The sequence below is a fragment of the Saccopteryx bilineata genome, chromosome 1, assembly GCF_036850765.1.
Source record: "Saccopteryx bilineata isolate mSacBil1 chromosome 1, mSacBil1_pri_phased_curated, whole genome shotgun sequence".
Classification (NCBI taxonomy): Eukaryota; Metazoa; Chordata; class Mammalia; order Chiroptera; family Emballonuridae; genus Saccopteryx; species Saccopteryx bilineata.
Genome location: NC_089490.1, coordinates 254,654,202 through 254,673,656, shown reverse-complemented (window position 1 = coordinate 254,673,656; position 19,455 = coordinate 254,654,202). Strand labels below are relative to the sequence as shown.

At 40.7% G+C, this 19,455-nt stretch overlaps 1 protein-coding gene across 5 annotated transcripts in view; it reads right to left on the bottom strand.

Moving 5' to 3' along the window:
- The window catches only part of GPBP1 (GC-rich promoter binding protein 1), a 94,864-nt gene that overhangs the window by 16,898 nt on the left and 58,511 nt on the right, over positions 1 to 19,455 (bottom strand). For 2 of the 5 annotated variants that reach the window (XM_066241015.1, XM_066241024.1), the window contains 8 exons: positions 18,325 to 18,448; positions 17,973 to 18,196; positions 15,263 to 15,329; positions 14,169 to 14,228; positions 6,294 to 6,478; positions 4,903 to 5,043; positions 3,157 to 3,324; positions 2,107 to 2,294 (listed from right to left, as the gene is read on the bottom strand). In XM_066241015.1, coding sequence (XP_066097112.1) covers positions 2,107 to 2,294; positions 3,157 to 3,324; positions 4,903 to 5,043; positions 6,294 to 6,478; positions 14,169 to 14,228; positions 15,263 to 15,329; positions 17,973 to 18,196; positions 18,325 to 18,448 — 1,157 coding nt within the window. The remainder of the gene's footprint in view (positions 1 to 2,106; positions 2,295 to 3,156; positions 3,325 to 4,902; positions 5,044 to 6,293; positions 6,479 to 14,168; positions 14,229 to 15,262; positions 15,330 to 17,972; positions 18,197 to 18,324; positions 18,449 to 19,455) is intronic. The other 3 variants (XM_066241035.1, XM_066241056.1, XM_066241045.1) reach the window with 3 other exon arrangements.

Genomic DNA, 19,455 nt, shown 5'->3' with positions numbered 1-19,455 from the left:
CTCTTTCTTTATCAAGTTCCTGCAGGCCTAAATGGGAGAAATCTCCAGAATTACCTACAATCAAATGCTTTTACAACCCCTACTCCAACTGCCCCAGGGAGGGGTTCACGAAGGAGGCCCCCGATAGGGATAATAGCAGGAAGTAGCTCCAGAAGATGGCCGGTCAGAGACAAACCTCCTTCCTGAACCTCATACCCTCTCCTTCCCCCCGCCTCTTTTCTTTTTTAACATACCACAGAGTTGAGACAGATACATGAATTTACCAGAAATTCCAACTGCCCTATTGTTGGACCACCTGGATGCCTGACCTCACCCTTACTTACTGGATAATCGCCCCTGAGGCAGAAGAGTTCCAAGAAGCTGGTCAACCGCCCTAAGGAGGAGCGTTCCAGGAAGCCAAAACTGTAAATCCGCAGAAGGGAACATACCAGAACTTCTGACTCAGTATCTCCTTGGGCTCTCCCAAGCCCTATAAAATTCACCTCTTAGTCTGTACAGGTCAGGGTTCCTTTCTTCCTTTCAATAAAGCCTGTTACTCTGGTCTTTTCGGACTCACATGGATTCCAACAATTGCTTAATAAAATTATATAGGTTTCAAGTGTAAAACAAACAAACAAACAAAAAAAGATGCTCCACACTGAGTCATTATGCAAATGCCTTTCATACTCATTAGAATTAGGATGGGGCCCTGGCCGGTTGGCTCAGTGGTAGAGCGTCGGCCTGGCATGCAGAAGTCCCGGGTTCGATTCCCGGCCAGGGCACACAGGAGAGGTGCCCATCTGCTTCTCCACCCCTCCCCTTCTCCTTCCTCTCTGTCTCTCTCTTCCCCTCCCGCAGCCGAGGCTCCATTGGAGCAAAGATGGCCCAGGCGCTGGGGATGGCTCCTTGGCCCCTGCCCAAGGCGTGGAGTGGCTCTGGTCGCAGCAGAGTGACGCCCCAGAGGGGCAGAGCATCGCCTCCTGGTAGGCGTGCTGGGTGGATCCCGGTCGGGCACATGCGGGAGTCTGTCTGACTGTCTCTCCCCGTTTCTAGCTTCAGGGGAAAAAAAAAAAAAAAGAATTAGGATGGGGGTACTGAGTGTGGGCAGGAGCTTGGAGAAGCCAGCATCTCCAGGTCGTGCTGATGAGGATGTGAACTACACGCAAGCGAGCAGAAAGTTTGGCAATTTCACAAATGTAAGCACGCGTTCCAGCAGTTCTCCTCCTAGGTATCCACCCAAAAGAAATAAAAATACGCCCACACAAACACGCACACAAATGTTCACAGCACCATTATCCAGAATACTCAAAGGGTTCAAACAGCCCAATTCCGGTCAGTCAACGAGCAGTAGAGACAGGGGTCCTCAGGTTACGACACAGTTCTGTTCCAACAGTGGCGTAACCTGAATTTTAGTGTCAGTTGAAACACACCTAGCCTGTCACCTATCCTAACACAGTTGTAAAATCATAACCTAGAACAAAAAAACACAACTAAGCCACAGAAAAGGGGAAAAGACATAAATACACTCTACTGTAGTAACAGAAAAAATGACAAAAACTGAGTATAAAGAAGTAAAGCGCTAATGGGTGAAGCCACAAACAACACTCACACATCAAATGTTTTTTTAAGTTTTTATGGGAGTGAGCATTGTCACCTTGAAATATCGTTTGTCAGGACTGTCATAACCCGAGGACTCCCTGCACAGTGTACTTCAAGCAACAAAAAGGAACAAAGTAGTGATGTGTGCGGTAACATCGACGACCCCGGAGAACAGTGACAGCAGCCAGACATAAAGGACAAAATAGTGTAAGATTCCACTTACATGAAACACCCCGAAAAGGCAGACCTATAAAAACACAGGAAGCAGACTGGGGTGCTCACAGCAGAGAAAATGGAGAGGAACTGCAGATGCGCATGGGGTTTCTTTGGGGTGCAAGGGAAATGGTCTAAACTGGATTGTAGTGACAGTTGCACAACTTGGAATATACTTTAAAAACCACTGAATTGTACACTTAAAATCTGTGAAATTTATGGCATAGAATAAAGCTGTTAAAAACTAAATCACATTTCTCTCGCATCAAAGCCCTGGACTAAAGACACAGAGAAGAAGTAAGAGTGGACACTGGCCTGTGTTCCGCTTCCAGGGAACTAGACAGAACGTCCATCTGCGGGAAGGTCGAGGACCGCATGATCTGCTGTGAGATCACCGAGGCATTGCCGTTCTCCTGCGGAATCTCATCTTCATCAAAGTTCCGGTTTATATCCCTCTCTTGGTGAGTACTGTTGCTGTTATGCAAATTAAATGAGTCGTCATCCTGGTTTTTCAGGAGTTAAAGAAGAATGAGTTAGAGAAGACCTTTTTTAAAAACTTGAATAGATCCTGGTTAGCTCCTGTTGCTAATACATAAATGCAATACTTGTAATCATTAAATTTAGAAGACATTCTCAAAAGATAGAAACCTAAGCTGTGATGTCTAAACCCCTAGGTTTCTGGCTCTAGTACAGTATTTAACATCTCAACAAAGGCAAACACCCCAAAGGATGAAGACAGGCGACATGGGGAAAACAAAAATACATGTGTGAACAGGAGTGCTCCTAAATTTTATTTTCACACAGGAACTACAGAATTAGAAATATCTACTTCAGGCCCTGGCAAGTTGGCTCAGCAGTAGAGCATCGGCATGGCGTGCAGGGGACCCGGGTTCGATTCCCGGCCAGGGCACATAGGAAAAGCACCCATTTGCTTCTCCACCCCCACCCCCTCCTTCCTCTCTGTCTCTCTCTTCTCCTCCCGCAGTCAAGGCTCCATTGGAGCAAAGATGGCTCGGGCGCTGGGGATGGCTCCTTGGCCTCTGCCCCAGGCGCTAGAATGGCTCTGGTCGCGGCAGAGCGACGCCCCGGAGGGGCAGAGCATCGCCCCCTGATGGGCAGAGCTTCGCCCCTGGTGGGCGTGCCGGGTGGATCCCGGTCGATCCCGGTCGGGCACATGCGGGAGTCTGTCTGACTGTCTCTCCCCATTTCCAGCTTCAGAAAAATACAAAAAAAAAAAAAAAAAAAAAAGAAATATCTACTTCAGAAAGACAGTCAAGTTTATGTGAAGGTCCAATAGTATTTGCCCAACTTTTACCACGTCATGCCTGACGTGCCCCCCACCGTGGTGTCCCCACAAGCAGTCACCTTCTCGGAGCCAGCGTGGCCTCCGTCCTCCTGCTCCTCCTCCACTCGGTCCCTCTTCAAGGCCTTCAGAAACTCGCTCTTCTTATCTGTGCGCATGCGCGTCAGCTTGGTGAGCCGAGGCTGCTGAGCAAGTTTGTCAACAGGTGAAGAGGAATTTGAGCGATTACACTAAAAAAAGAAATAGTGGTTTTAAGTACGTATACAGAGAAATAATGTCAATATAAAGTTCACAATTCTCACACCTTCCTCTTCCACTTTTATCACAAAACTGACTTTTTAAGTCTATTTCAAAAACTATTTTCCTCTATTTCTATCTGTTTTATCTACCCCACTGAATGAAATAAAGAATTTTATCCTAGAAACAATGGTCTGATAACACAACTATGACAGGAAGTTGGGAATTTAAATACTACTTTATAAAACAAATCCTGAAATTGTTTAAGCATTTCTATACTACATAGAACAGCAGGGTTTTAAACAGTGCTCCACAGAGTTCTCAGGTTGCAGCTCTGTAACAGCTCCAATAACATCTACTTAAAATTATTTACCCGCAGGTACACACAGGGTTTATCAGGTCGATTTCACCAGGGAAATTTTCTGTGGAAGGGCAGGAGTGAATGGAAAAGGACCGTGTACTGACATTCTTCTGATTTTAGTGTTTAGTTTGGAAGGTGGGACACAACATGAACAGAGTGTTAGAGCTCTGGACCACAGGCATTCTCGACAGGGACATAAACCACAAGGCTCAAACGCTGGCAGCCGTGTCTGTCAGACCATGGTGAGGCTGAGCACGGTCCAGCTGAGGACCACGTCCTGCCACCAGAGCTCTAAGATGCTAAGGCTGACGACTAGCTCACGGGACACTCTGGTGTTCTAATACTGTGTCCAGAGCCATGTTAAGTATAATTATACAGCCCCAAGTGTCGTCTTGACTCTGAAACATTCAGGGAACTCCCTGTCATGGAAGTCTCAGAAACCTGGTCAAATGACAAAGAAATACTACCCTTACCAGGAATCTAAAGTCAGTTCAGTAATAATATGCCTTTTTCCCTCTTCCCCCCCCCCCAACCTCCCCAAATGTTAACACTAATAAAATGTCCATCAGCCCCCCAAAAATGATATAATACAAATTGTTATTTTGAGTCAATCATATACATAACTCTATCACAAATGTCAAACTCATAATTTTCAATGCATTCTCCCCTCCCCTGAACATACCCAAGCCTTTCCTCTTCTTCCCCCACAGGCATGCGTCTCCTAAGCTCTAAGGGTCCCGACGAAACGTGTAGCCAGGGGAGCAGGGGGCAGCGGCAGCTCGTCCCACACTCGCCCCCTGACCTGACTCAAAGGCCCCCTTGTCTCTGACTTCCCAGTGAGCCAGAGCAGCCCCCTGGGCTTTCCTGTTGTTCCTTCTATCCTGGGCGCTTCCTTGTCTCACTGTCCCCAGCTTTACTAAACATGCTCTCAAAATCACCATAAAAAAGTTATTCTTGCTGGTTAATGAGTATATGGTATTTCTCTACATTCTGAAATCTGGAAATTTTCATTAAAATTTTTAAATTTATTCTACTTAATGTTCTAAAGTGTTATTAGCAAATAGAGGGGAAAGATCTGAATAAAGGTTTGTGAAAGGATTGCCATTAACCCAATTTAATGTATTCGTTTCATGAATCTATGCCTTTCTGTAAATAAAACTAACATGATTACTGTATGTTGCACTCCCAGAAATAAGTTTAAATGCCACACCTCTTTTGCTGAAGGTGTTGATGGACTCAAGTTCTTGGCAGTTGATTTAAAAGCATTGAAGTTGCCAACACTGTATGTAGACTCATGAGAAAATGAAGTCCCAACTTTATTTTCTTTAGTTTGGCTTTTCCATTGTGTAGCCTAAAGAAACACATACAAGCAAGAAAGAAAAACAAAGCAAACTGTATTAAATCAATAATGGTAACTACGTAGTTCATAAAATTATTTTTGTGTTACATCTTAAATCAGGTGTCCCCAAACTGCAAGCCCCTGAGGCCATTTATCCGACCCCCCCCCACCGCATTTCCAAAAGGGGCACCTCTTTCATTGGTGGTCAGTGTGAGGAGCACTGTATGTGGCAGCCCTCCAACGGTCTGAGGGACAGTGAACTGGCCCCCTGTGTGAAAAGTTTGGGGACCTCTGTAAATCATTCCCACATGATTCTCTTGCATCTTTTTCTTCAAATAAAAACAGTGTGGTATTCAGATAAAAACATCTGAATCCGCTGCTACATTTTCAAAAACATTTTAAAGTTTTTTTATTTTAAAACTAAATGTAATGAGATGACATTGCTCAACAAGAGTACACAGGATTTCAATGAATGTCTCTATGGCCTTTAACCTGCTGACTGTGCTGCATGCTCACCCCCCCAAAGTCAAATCATTTCCCGTCACTGTACATCTGTCCCTCGTCTCCCTCCCCAGCTCCTCTCCCAGGCAACCACTTCACTTTTATCTAAGTCCAGGAGTCTCAGTTGTATATCCCTCAAAATTTTATAAACCTAAAGTTAATTTCTTTTGCCTAATGTCAAGAAAACACTAGTGGGAGTTTCAAAAGCCTAAAACAGAATACCAAGAAAAACAGCATTACTGTATATGCTATTAAGCAAACGTATCACAGATGCATCTAACAAAAAAATTTTATAGATTTCATTTACTACTAAAACAAAAAAACATATACATGGATAAACACACACATGCCATTTAAAAGACAATTAAAATTAATGACAAACACTGAAGGATAAAAGGACAAGGACTTAGAGCAATCTGAGAAAAGGTTTATCTTTCCAAAACTGAAACACACCAATCTACACTGGCAAACATTCCAGCTTGTGGCTGCCTACAAAGACTCAAGATAAGAATGCTAAGCAGGACGTCTTCAAGCACACACCACAGAAATTAGATCCCAGCACACAGTTTTGTGAAGAATTTAGACGAGGAAACCAACAAAACAAAATTTAAGAATAAAGATTCCAACTCTTCCCACTCAGAAGTCAGCATCCCACCAAATACCCCCACACAATTTGGTGTAAATTTTTTTAACAGTATTTTCCTGAAGTAATTCAATTGGTATCAACTTGAAACTTGTACGTTTAACAATTGAGAACTTACTTTTGTGGGTGGAGCAGCAGGTTTCGGGACTAGCCCTTTATAAACACTTGGACCAGTCCCATTCTTGACTGGCTGCGACTGAAGACTTCCTCCTGCTGGGAATCCAGAGAGCTGTAGATCTTTTGAATTACCTTTCTTAATGACCAGCATCCTCGGAGCTCTAGATTTAGGGTTCGGAGGGTACTCTGCACAAATAAAGCATGAGCCAGAGTTACACACAGTTTAAGTTATAACATAAAATTAAACCAACAGATAGTATACTCTAAGCCTTGATTATACTTTAAAATAACAGCTGCTTCCTAGGTAAAATAATTAAGCTAAATAAGTATAAACTATACTCCTGCTTAAGAAATACAGCTCAAACATAACAAATCATAGGGAGAACTGAGCAATGACAATACCAATGAATTCAACTAAACAGTGGCCTAGGAATGTTAGCTGTAATCAACTCGAGATTAATTAGATTCCAATATATTTTTTCATCAATTCTTTTTAATTACAATTTTCATCTTAATGACTTTTAAGACTTGGAATATAAAGTATATTTTCCCCTTTTTCATTTTGAAAAAGACTTTTTCTAATTCCTTTATGTTCTTTTTAATCTCACTTATAAAGTTATTACCAATAAGCAAGGAACTATACTCCTATTTATACTTCAGTTATGACTAATTAAAAAAAGTTCTATTTCTACAATACCAATCAACTCATTCAAACATAGTTATTGACCATCTGAATACAGTGAAGCCCTTTGTAAGTAAGCTGCAGGGCAACCAATTCCATCTCAGCTTCTGAAGGTCGTGTTAGGAATAATAGTTGCTACCTGAAAGCTTTTCTCAAAAGCACGGTAGTTATTAAATATGAAAAATTACTCCTAGAATTTAATCAGTACTTGTGCAACTGAACAGGTGTTATGTGTGAGCATGTTCATGATTACTACAATGAAAAATTCTGAAAGTATCAGTTTCACAGGGAGTTTAGAATAAAAGAATTAACTTGAAGAGAAAAACCCCAGAGAACCTGAACTAGAGCTAGCTCTGCACAGTGAATGAGCCAGGGTCCCAGGAGACAGTGCACTGCAGAGACTGGGTGATGGTGCTCGGCCTCAAGCCACACCCAACCTCCTCCGGGATCACCGCAGAACTAAACTACGCAAGGGCTTCTGGGGACACGGGGAGACTCAAAGGTCAGCTGAGGGTTCACAGTCTTTTCAAGATACAGAGCTGGTATGGTGTTCCCTTTATTAAAACACTGAAGGATAAAAGGACAAGGACCTAGAGTAGGGGTCCCCAAACTTTTTACACAGGGGGCCAGTTCACTGTCCCTCAGACCATTGGAGGGCCGGACTATAAAAAAAACTATGAACAAATCCCTATGCACACTGCACATATCTTATTTTAAAGTAAAAAAAACAAAACGGGAACAAATACAATATTTAAAATAAAGAACAAGTAAATTTAAATCAATAAACTGACCAGTATTTCAATGGGAACTATGCTCCTCTCACTGACCACCAATGAAAGAGGTGCCCCTTCCAGAAGTGCGGCAGGGGCCGGATAAATGGCCTCAGAGGGCCGCATGTGGCCCGCGGGCTGTAGTTTGGGGACCCCTGACCTAGAGCAATCTAAGAAAAGGCTTATCTTTCCAAGACTGAAACACACCAATCTACACTGGCAAACATTCCAACTTGTGGCTGCCTACAAAGATTCAAGATAAGAATGCTAAGCAAGACATCTTCAAGCACACACCACAGAAATTAGATTCCAGCACACAGTTTTGTGAAGAACTTAGACAAGGAAACCAACAAAACAAAATTTAAGAATAAAGATCCCAAACAGAGGTCAATGAACAAGAAACGGTACAAAGTTTTACAACTATTACTTTTGGTAAACAGATGGTGACTGCAAGAATAAAACAGTAAAAATAAAAAATGGCTTTAAATGAGCAATTCTTAGAATGAAAACGTAAGAGAAAATCTCAGCGGCCTGGCACTGAAGACCACACAGCACGTGACACGGGAGTGTGAGAACCTGAGCTGGGGAGACAGGGCCTCAGCACAGGCCCCCACAGCGCAGGCAGGCCCACCGCATACACAGCCTGGTAAGACTCCCAGCTCACAGAAGCCAACTGAGCGCCAGTTTTACCTTCTTTCCCCTCCAGACCACTGACATAAGGAAGGAGAAAACACAGTAGTAAAAGCAGGAGGAGTGCTCTCCACCCACACTTTCTGGAAACACAAAGGAAAAAACCTCAGTCTCGAGTCTCTGTGAAGGACCCTAACAGCTGAGAGAGCAGTCAGTCCACCCTGCAGATCCTCACTGCAGCCTAAGACTAGGAAACGCCATGTACGGTGGAGGGAAGAAAAGAAAACGTTTTCAAAACTCGATCACCAAGCAAAGACTCTTACTAAAAGTACATGCTAAACAATCCCCAGTGCACAGCTGACAGCACAAGTAGTAAAGAAATAGGTGGCGTTGTTTTTTTGTTTTTTTTTTACTTAAACTATCATTGGTCAAACGTGAAGGCAGAAAAGGGGAGCAGGAAGTGTTTCCTTTATGCCTCAATCCATCCAAGTTTACCTTTCCTAAAAGGCAGTCGTCAACATCTACGAGACTGAGAAACATGCTGCCTGTCTCCTCAGAGGCCGTCAATGCAAAGAATCACAACATTGTATGAAGAGGAGAGGAAAGGCCTCAGAAACCATTCACAGAAGAGCAGTGGCTGAGAAATGGGATCATGGTGCCTGAAAGAAGGTGACAGGAACAGGAAGAAGCTGACACAGCCCTCGCATAGTCAACCACCACACCACAGAGGGGAGGAACAGGTATTTTTCTTCCAGAGTTTCGGGATTTTAACACTAGCTCCAACCTTCCTAGTTAATTTCCCATCTATAAATTAGGAAACAATAATTCCTATCTCAAAGTTACTGGGAAATTATTTTTACAAAGTTTACAAAAGTCATATATTCTACATCTGCTATGATACACTTTCAATCATATTTAAAATTAAAGGTGTCCTTCTTAGAAAATTTTGAGTTACTCTACAAGACTAAATATATGAGAAACAATGTTAACAGAATTAAACTTGATAAAGACTAATGTATATCCTATATAACCAGCCTGAATACACATAACCCTGCCCACTTAAGAACAAGAAAGTTTTCTTTTTTCTTTTATTTTATTTTATTTTAGTGAGAGGAGGAGAAGCAGAAACAGACTCCTGCATGCGCCCCGACCGGATCCACCCAGCAAACCCACTAGGGGGTGATGCTCTGCCAATGTGGGGCACTGCTCCATTGCTCAGCAACTGAACTCTTATTGCCTGAGGAGGAGGGCATGGAGCCATCCTTACCACTCAGGGCCAACTCACTCCAATCGAGCCATGGCTGCAGGAAGGGAAGAGAAGAGAGGAAGAAAGAAGAGGTGGAAAGGTAAAAAAAGGGGATGGGCACTTCTCTGTGTACCTTGACCAGGAATGGACCCTGGGACTTTCACATGCAGGGCTAACGTTCTACCACTGAGCAAACCGGCCAGGGCTAAAAAAGTGTTCTTATGGTAGTAACTACGTATCAGTAACAGAGAGTAATGGCAGCACTAAGAACAAGACTTAATTTGCATAATTTATGCCCATTTCATGACTTAAAAATTGGTTCATCTAATCACAGACTATCTCTATAAATTCTCCTGAAACAATCTTTCCAAGCTGAGTTAAAGCTACTGGATTCAAACAGTATCCAGTGCTCCCACATTTTTTCCATTTGCTTTGTCAGTTAGTAAACTACAATATATGGAAAAGACTCAAATTACTCTTTTAATGAGAAAAATCTATGTATTAATGAAAGGCTTTAACACTTACATAAAAGAATTAGAAAGTAACTAACATTAGTGACTGACTTTGGTAAATAAGATGTGCTTATTACCTCAAGCTCATCAGTGGGTGCTCCCATTCAAATTTAAGTTCAAAACACCTTAGGGCAAATATGATTCTGGATTTTCATATTATCATTCCCCTTTATGCTCAAAAACAACTGCAATCTGCCAATAACTGATTTTTAATTGAATTTATTGGGGTGACACTGGCTAACAAAATCACAAAGGTTTCAGGTGCACTATTCTACAACACGTCATCTGTACACTGTGTATTGTGTGCTCACCGCCAAGTCAAGTCTCTGCTCATCACTCTCCTCCAGCCCCCTCACCCCTGCCAATAAAACTGATTGTACATATCCCTTAATTATCTCATTATTCTTGCTCACACAGTATCTGTGAATAATTAGTTTTATTCCTTCAATAACAACTCAATAATGGAAGGGGAGTGGCTCAATTCTTTGAAAGAAAGATGAGAATTAAAATACCGTCCCGTGTGATACAGAGGACAATGACCACATGCTTCATTCAGAGCTGACGTCCAGATGTCCCATCCTGCTTCTCACTATACTCCCTATAGAGCAGCTGTATTATTTTTTTCCTCATGTAATCGTTTACTACTTTATTCTTTGCTATACCACTAGAAATACAATTTTTTGTGGTCTTTTAATAAGTCTACCAGACTCTCGCTGGTTTATTGAAGTTAACAACATAATTGGCTAAAATTAAACACCTACAACACGGTCAAGGATTTTACAACATAGACAAATATTAACAATGCTTTTCTCCTGAGGATTACTGTGATCACCCTCACCTCACACAAGAAAATGCACCCTAAGAGATTAAGTACAGTCTTCCCACAGTCTAAAAACTGTAAGTAAAAGACTTAATATTTGGGCCCAGGTCTATCTGATTCCAAAGCCAATATACTTAAGCACTATACTCTTTCTTCTATGGGAGAACATGAAAATAAACTAATGCCAGCCAGATACTTCAAAATGTTTTCTATTCCTGGCCCTGGCTGGCTGGCTCAGTGGTAGAGCATCAACCCAGCCTATGGAAGTCCAGGGTTCAATTCCCAGTTAGGGCACACAGCAGAAGCGCACATCTGCTTCTCACCCCCTCCCCCTTCTTTCTCTTTTGCTCTCTCTCTTCCCCTCCCAAAGCCATGGCTTGATTGATTTAAGTACATCACCCCAGGCGCCAAGGAAGGCCCCACGGAGCGGAGCGTTTGCTTCAGGCACTAAAAATAGCTCGGTTGAGAATATGGCCCCAGATGGGAATTGCTGGATGGATCCCAGTGAGGATGTATGTGGGAATCTATCTCTCCTCCTCTCACCTGGAAAAAGAAGAAGAAAAAAAAAGTTTCCCATTCCCCAGTAAAGATGCAGACTCAGTCCACACTGAACAGTAAGAATAAGGGGCTTGTGAGGGGCACAAAACAGGGACATCGTGCCCCCTTCCTTTCACCACTGGATTGATGCCGGTTCTGAGTTTTCTCATTGCCTTAACACAAGAAAGAAACAACTTGAATGTGTAAACAAAAACAGAGAGCCACGTGAAGGGTAAATAGTAACACAGCCTGACCAGGCGGTGGTGCAGAGAATAGAGCATCGGACTGAGATGCGGAGGGCTCAGGTTTAAAACCCTGAGGTCGCCAGTTTGAGCATGGGCTCACCAGCTTGAGCACAGGGTTGCTGGCTTAAGTGTGGGATCATAGACATGATCCCATCGTTGCTGGCTTGAGCCCAAGGTCGCTGGCTTGAGCAAAGGGTCATTCAGTCTGCTGTAGCCCCTGGTCAAGGCACATATGAGAAAGCAATCAATGAACAACTAAGGAGACTAAGGAGCTGCAATGAAGAACTGAAGCTTCTCATCTCTCTTCTTCCTGTCTGTCTGTCCCTCTCTCTATGACACCAAAAAAACAAAAAAGTAACACAAATTGGGGAAGAAAATTTAAGTCACCTAAGACATAATACATAAATACCAAACTCAAAGGATTTGTACAATTAAAACTAATTCCTATTATAAATACTAATTTTAACAAATTTAACAAATCTGTTTTTATATAGATTGATGTTTGAATTTTGTTGGTTTTGAATTTTTTAATTCAATGTACAAGTTTTTTTACAGTAGTATCAGTGTTAATCAAATGAGTTTCACTTATAACATGTCAGCAGCAGGGACATGGTCTATTTCCTTTAACAACATCCCCTACATTACTCAGATGAAGGACAGGCTTAAAAAAATACACTTCCAAAAAACAAAACAACTTATGTGACAAACAAGTAACACTTCTAACTCTAACCCAATTATAGTTACTTGTGCCAAGTTGTCTAATCAAACCCCATTAACTTTCCCTTCTCAACCTTGACTACAGGCTATATTACCTTCTTCCTCTTTATGTAACAATTTTAACTGTTTCCATATAAGAACATTGAAAGAAAAGGGAGTCATTTCAATATGTAAATAATTACCAACAGATTGCTTTTACAAAATTTAATACAGAGTATTCCCATCTCTTAATTCTACTTACAAAGTCCCTTAAAAATCAAACAGTAATTTTCAGCATGATCTTGTTATTTCAATGAAATCTGGTCTGTATGCTTGGAATTCTCTAGAAAACAACTCCTCTTTAAGAACCAGTCACCAAAATACTCCTAATTTCTTAGAGATTCTATCTGATTTAATTTTGATAGCTAAACAAAATTCTTAAAAATGATCCTTGATGGTCTCAAGAAAGAGCAAAAATCAGCAAAGTTCATCAAGTTATGAAGAAATAGACACAAATATAAAAGCTGAGCTGGAGCAAAAATCAGCTAAGTTCATCAAGTTATGAAGGAATAGGCACAAATATAAAAGCTGAGCTGAAACAAGACTAAGCTTTCAGTTAATTACTAATGACTGGAGTTTCCGTTAGTACGGAACACATAATAAAAACACCTATCATTTTTTATCTCTTCTTTCTCACCTGCTCATGAACAAATCAATCACACAACTAAAATTATTTTAAAATTTTCACAAGCACATTAAAGTACCCTGAATTTTTGTTTTAGTTTTAATTGTTAAGGACATGGAAATAAGATTGATTCAGTGAGCACTAACCCTGTGTACCAAACAACAGTAACCCTGGCTAAGATCAAAATAGAGGTCACAGATCTAAACTGCAGAAAGGTGTTCCCAATAAATCTGAGTCCTAAGTAAAATTAAACTTATGTAACGATATTTTAAAGTTTATTTTCCCATTACATATTTTATATATTAAGATATTATGTTTAGACTTCTGCAATTTCTAATCTATAAAAGGACAGTTTCAGGGACAAACTGGTCTATTTTTAATACTTATTACATTTCCATTATTAAATTTTTACTTACCTGGAAGGAAGTAGCACTAGAAAAGTTCTATTGAAGTCTTTCCTAAATTTCTCTCATGGCTTCCTCAGGAACATAATAGCTATTTTAAATGTTGCAATGGATAAAACAATACTTGGGAACCAGGGGGGAAAGTGAGAAAGAAATAATACAGTGCAATACAATGAAAGTTTCATTGTATTCCTAAGGGACTTACTGGGGATTTAACAATTAACCAAGTCACAATTAACTATTTTTCTAATGCAGACACCCTTCTTAGTTTACCTAAGACAGTAACAAATACATCTTCCTCTGAAACATCTTTTCAATTAGTGCTCAAAATTCTTATTACACCAACCCTGAAACAGCAGAACCAGAATCTTAATATTAATACACTGTATTCTCAATATTTTCAAAGATGTATTTGCCTTTAAATCATTTCTAAAATTATTAACTTAACCAAGGACCAATACCAAGAATAGCTACAGGTAGTTTTATATGACAAATGGTCACTGACATTCTTGATTTTTTTTATTTACTTTCATTCTACTCAAATCCAAATTACTCCTAATTTCTTAGAGATTCTATCTGACAGCTTCCAGGTGATTTTATATTCTTATGCAATCAGTTCCCAGAAAAACTGAAGAATAAGGAGACATACCTAAGAGAGGAGCTTGGGAGATTTTTTTGGTTGGGTATGTGTGTGTCTGGGCGTGTAGGCCTGGGGAGAGTGGCAGAAATACTAATTTGCAATACAGAAAAAACAATGCCATTCACACGGTTCTAACAGAGTGTCTGCCCACCCCCACCCCCACCCACAAAATCCGTCAGTAAATCTGGAGAACAATAAAACAAAGTAACTCCCCAGAGCATCACCCCATAAATACAATCAAGAACAGCACAGGAAGTGGCAGTTTAAAATAATGCCTTTATTGTTAGGACTAGGGTGCTGTCGTAAGCCACAATCCTTTTGTTTTCAGAAGTTGATTTTCAATAGAAAAATACAAACGAACATGTGTAACAAGTTCCAAAGTGAATATATCACCTTTGAATTTAGTATCAAATAATTAAATTTCTTTTTCAGATATCAAATCTTCATATAAATTTTTCCATTATTTTAAACTTCACTTGACTTTAAAAAGCTGTCTAATTTATACTGAGTGCAGTTTAATCTTTGTAAGATGCTATCAAATTAAACTCTACGCAGTTTTTAAGAAAAGGGATTACCAGAAAAACTGTCGTTAAACTTTGACAATCAAAAAGGCAAATAATTTCAAACAGACTAGTTCCATAGGCAAATTTATACAATTATATTGAATACCCTCTGTGTGTAACCATTTTCAGAGGTAAAAAGATTAATTTCATGTCAAACTATCATTAGAAGTATGTTTCTTTCCAATTTACTACATTTTCAACCTTGAAAAACTTAAAATTAATTTAATCTAAGTCTTTTCTTTAGATGATTGGCTGCATTCAAAATGACATCCATTTATTACATTAACTTACACTCATTTTTTTATATTTCATGTGAGTACACTTAATGGTACAAACACGGGCAAATTAATTCTTTCAACTCAAACTCTTCCATCCCCAGTATCTTGTTTGTAAAAGTGCCACTTTCTTTGTGGCTGAGCACATCAAAACATATTTAAAAGAAAAAGATTAATTACAGCCTATTTATTTTTAAAAACATAGAAAAGTGAAACCTACAAATACCATTTCGTGCCCGTCAAAAATAGATAAAAAACCACTTACCCCACACACCTGCAGCTAAAGACTTGTTCTGGTTTGGTTCTCTCTCATATTCAGGGTTTAGAGATGGCTGGAAGACAACAATGAGAATACAAAACATGTTTAAACTGCTCATATTTTTAAAAGTAATCTCAAAATCATACTGAAATACCTGATGACATAATCAATGACAATTAAAGACTAATTTTAATCATAAACCTAACTTTCAGCTTAGTCTGCTAATGGTTAAAATGGTTACTATCTATACTTACTCCTAGTCCAGGAAAACAAGGAAAGTGTCTTAAAATATTTTCCTCATCCCTGACTTCTTGAGTCTCAAAAAAAAAAAAAAAAAAAGATACAGCAAGAATGTAGTCTTTGTATCAACCTGAGAAATATCCTTTCTCAGCACAAGGTTAAGAGCAAGGAAGAGGGACATCAAGCTATCTACCAACTCCTGTTTTCATCACAGGATGCTTTAGTTAGCACACTCATTCACCAAGAAAAGGGCAAATTCTTATTTTCACCAGTGGTGCTCAGGCCTGCCCTGTGCTGGCATAGTGGATAAGGCGTTGGCCTGGAACGCTGAGGCCGCTGGTTCAAAACCCAGGCCTTGCCCAGTCAAGGCACATACAGGAAACAACTACTATGAGTTGATGTTTCCAGCTTCTGCCCTCTTTCCCTCTCTCCCTCTTTCCTTTTCTCTCTCTCTCCTCTCTCTAAAAATCAACAAATTTAAAACACACACACACACAAAACAGTGGTGCTCAGAACATTAAAAGGAAATGGAATTGAGCATTAAGTGTGTATACGAAAGCTAATCTGAGTAGATGTTTATGTATTTACCCTCCAAAATTCTAAATTTCTAGTAATTCTATCAGATATTTTCCACATTACCCAGAAACAGCCTGCCACACCAGAAAGGTGCTTAGCATGTGTTGAAAAAAATGAATCCTAATATAAATATTTTAATCACCCACAATTAACATTCTACTGGCATTACGAAAAGCCCCAAAGAATATGAATGCAGACTAGTTAGTATGTGTTCCTTCACATAAACTGAAGACAGCCAACAGGAAGACATGCTGGAAGACAGACATGCGTCTTCAAACGCACATCAGTGTGAGATTAGACTGCAGGTCCGCATTCCAGGTCTAGGGCTGAACTGGCTGGTGTCCACCGTCGGGGATGTGGGGGTGAGGTGTACTAACAATGGCAGCAACCAGGCTTACTGAGTGCTTGCTATGTGCTGGGCACTGTGTTCCTCATACTCACAGCACTGTGAGAGCATACTATTATCATTCCTGGTTTGTTTACATTGTAATAATTCCATTGTACAGAACTAGCAAGTGAAGTAATGGGCTACAGAAATGGGAAGGCACAGTGAATCCAAGGTTACTTGACTCACTACAGAACCTAAATGTAATTCTTGTCCTCGTTCCCTCATCACTCCCCTGTCCTAAACCCCAACTGCCAAGTGCTTTCTCTCACTCCCACCCTCCAACCAACCTGCCATCAAACTGCATCCCAAACAGGTGCCTCCCTCACCTGTCACAGCTACAGTTTTCATGCTTCCTAACCAATTTATCTGCTCTCACTGGAACCCACTCAAGGTCTAAATACTAGACTTGTCTTCACAGAAACTAAAATCAACCCCCATGGCTTCCCTACCAAGAGGCTTCCTGCTGCATGTGATTAAACTACAATTCGTTATGTTACAGGTACGAATCCTGCTGGCTGAAATCCCTTCCTAGCCTACCTCTCTAACCTGGCCTGGTACTGCTCTGTCCCACACTGGCCTAACCTTTATCCCTGAAACATGAAAAGCGCACTCCCCCCTTAGGGCCTTCCACTGGCTCTTCTCCATCCTCCCAGTCTTAACAGAGCTCACTCCTTAAAGCCCAAAGTCAAGAGGAACTCCCCTGAAGAAATCTCTCCTGATCTCCCAAACCAAAGAGGCCACTCAGTTACTTCCTGTCTAAATTCTCTGCAAAATACTAGTTTTTCTTTTTTATAGTCTGAAAAGTTCCCAACAGAACAGAAACTCAATTAACAGTAGGGGACTTGCCTATCTTAGTCACCTGTGTATTCTGAAGGCCAAGAACAGCCAAATTCAGAGCCACAGTCAAGGGTATGCTGAATGAAAAATTGACAAGAATGAATTATAAAAACTATAAATAAGAATATACAGTATGTCCATTTCTATGTAACTTGAGAAACAGTGTCTAGATAAGCCAACCACATGGTGAGAAAATTTTGTTTTTAATTAGTTCACACTTGTTTTTATTACTGGAATTAATTTTCCTGAGTGTGTCTGACCTAGGCTCACAGTCAGGGTGCCTGCCCTGACCACACAGACATTTCTGAGAAGGGAAGCTGCTGAGAGAGAGGAGCGTCATACATAAACAATGAGGTGAGTAGAGAGATAGGCTATGTAAAATGTAGTGGTCAAGTATTCTTTCCAAACATTTCAGCTTTTAGAAGACAGTATTATGATGCACTTACAAATAAGCGACTAAACCTAGCCATTATATATCTAAGGAAAGTTATTTAAATTTCTATAAGGAATAAAACACAAACTTATTAAAAGTGTTAAAATGCCACATGGTGAGACAGGAGTAAGAGTAAGGGGGGCAGGGGGAGGATATGAACAGATACATTTACAACACCGCCTGTTGAGTGAGGAAATCTCAGGCTACAGGGCCTTACAGAAACCACGTGGCGAGACACTTACGAAGTCCTCAGCCTCAAACTGCCTGCGCTCCCTCTTGTCCTCTCTCCTCCCCGCCTCGTTGTCGGGAACGCTGTTCTCCTGCAGGCCCTGGTTTTTCCCAGAGTGGAAGGTGCTGCTGCGAGACCGGGAGCCGCCGCCATGGTACCCCCCACGATGGTTTACGTTCTCAGTGCCGTTTCTTCCATGCGCACGCCATCCATTCTTTTCTTTCCTTCCAAAGTTACCTTTTTCAATAATGGTAAAGTATTTTAAATTCAAAGATGGTTATGCCTAAAGATTGAATCATAATAAAAACATTCTTAAAAGAGCATAAAAAAATCCTTAAATTCTATCATTCCTGAGCAAATTTTACCTCCATTAGGACGTCCAATACCAGAATCAAAGCCATCTGAAGAGTTGTGTCGTCGACGATTCACATCATAACGATTTTCGGTCCATGAAAAGTTTTCAGAATGCTTCTCAAAATTCAATGACGACTGAAACAAATTATAAGCATGTAGGTCAACAACATGTAAAATCTAAGCATAACTTTAAAAACTAATACTCTCTGTCTTAATTTATTTCCAAGAATTTAAATGGTCAGGAAGATTTTTAGTTATATTCAATGTGTTTGGTAACCTACTGTTGATCCTGCTTCTTCTCCATCCCTAGGGAAAACAAGAGCACCGTTCTGAGAGCTCAACAGCCACAGCTCCTTACCCCAACATTAACACAAAACAGTCAGGGAAAACACAGTAGACGATGCATTTCTCTTCTAACAGAATGTAAACCTCAACGGCAAACACTGCCCGATTCAAACAGCTCAATGTTTTTCTTCAATATTAGAAATACGGCAAATAAAACTACAGTTCTATTTTAAGTTCTCTAGATTTATTCCCAAACTCCTCTTTCCCCAAACCAAATATTTTTTAAGAAATCAGAAGTATATAAAAATCAACTATTTATAAAAGTTGCTGGTCTTCCCCAATATTACCCAGTAATCTGGTAAGATCACAATCAAAATGTGGAACTTTTTTTGAATGGCCTGGTCACTTCTTAGGGTTCTGTAATGGAATGAGTCTCTCCAGCACCACCAACCTCAGCTGCAACAGGAACCCAAACATACGCCTGACTGGGCCCCTCCCTCTCACTTCACCGTGGGCCAGTCTGCTCCTCCAGCCTCACGCTGTTGTTGGCCATGCTGTGGAAGACAGTCCTGCCAGCACCCACGGCACAAGACGTGACACAGGAACAGTACCCTAAGCCTGCAGCAGGGTAAAAACCCGAACCTTGCACAGACTCTAAGTTTTGGTGATGAGGATGTGATTGATGCTCAGAGCTAAAATGCCAGAGGAAAAGCTAAGTAAGGGCCTCCTGGGCTCTGTGAGAAGATTCACCAGAATCTGTAGCAATTGTTCTCATCCAAATGACAGTGTGTTGTGCTCACTTCGGCAGCCCATATACCAAATGACAGAGTGTCTCTCACTGTTTATGTTTAGCAGTT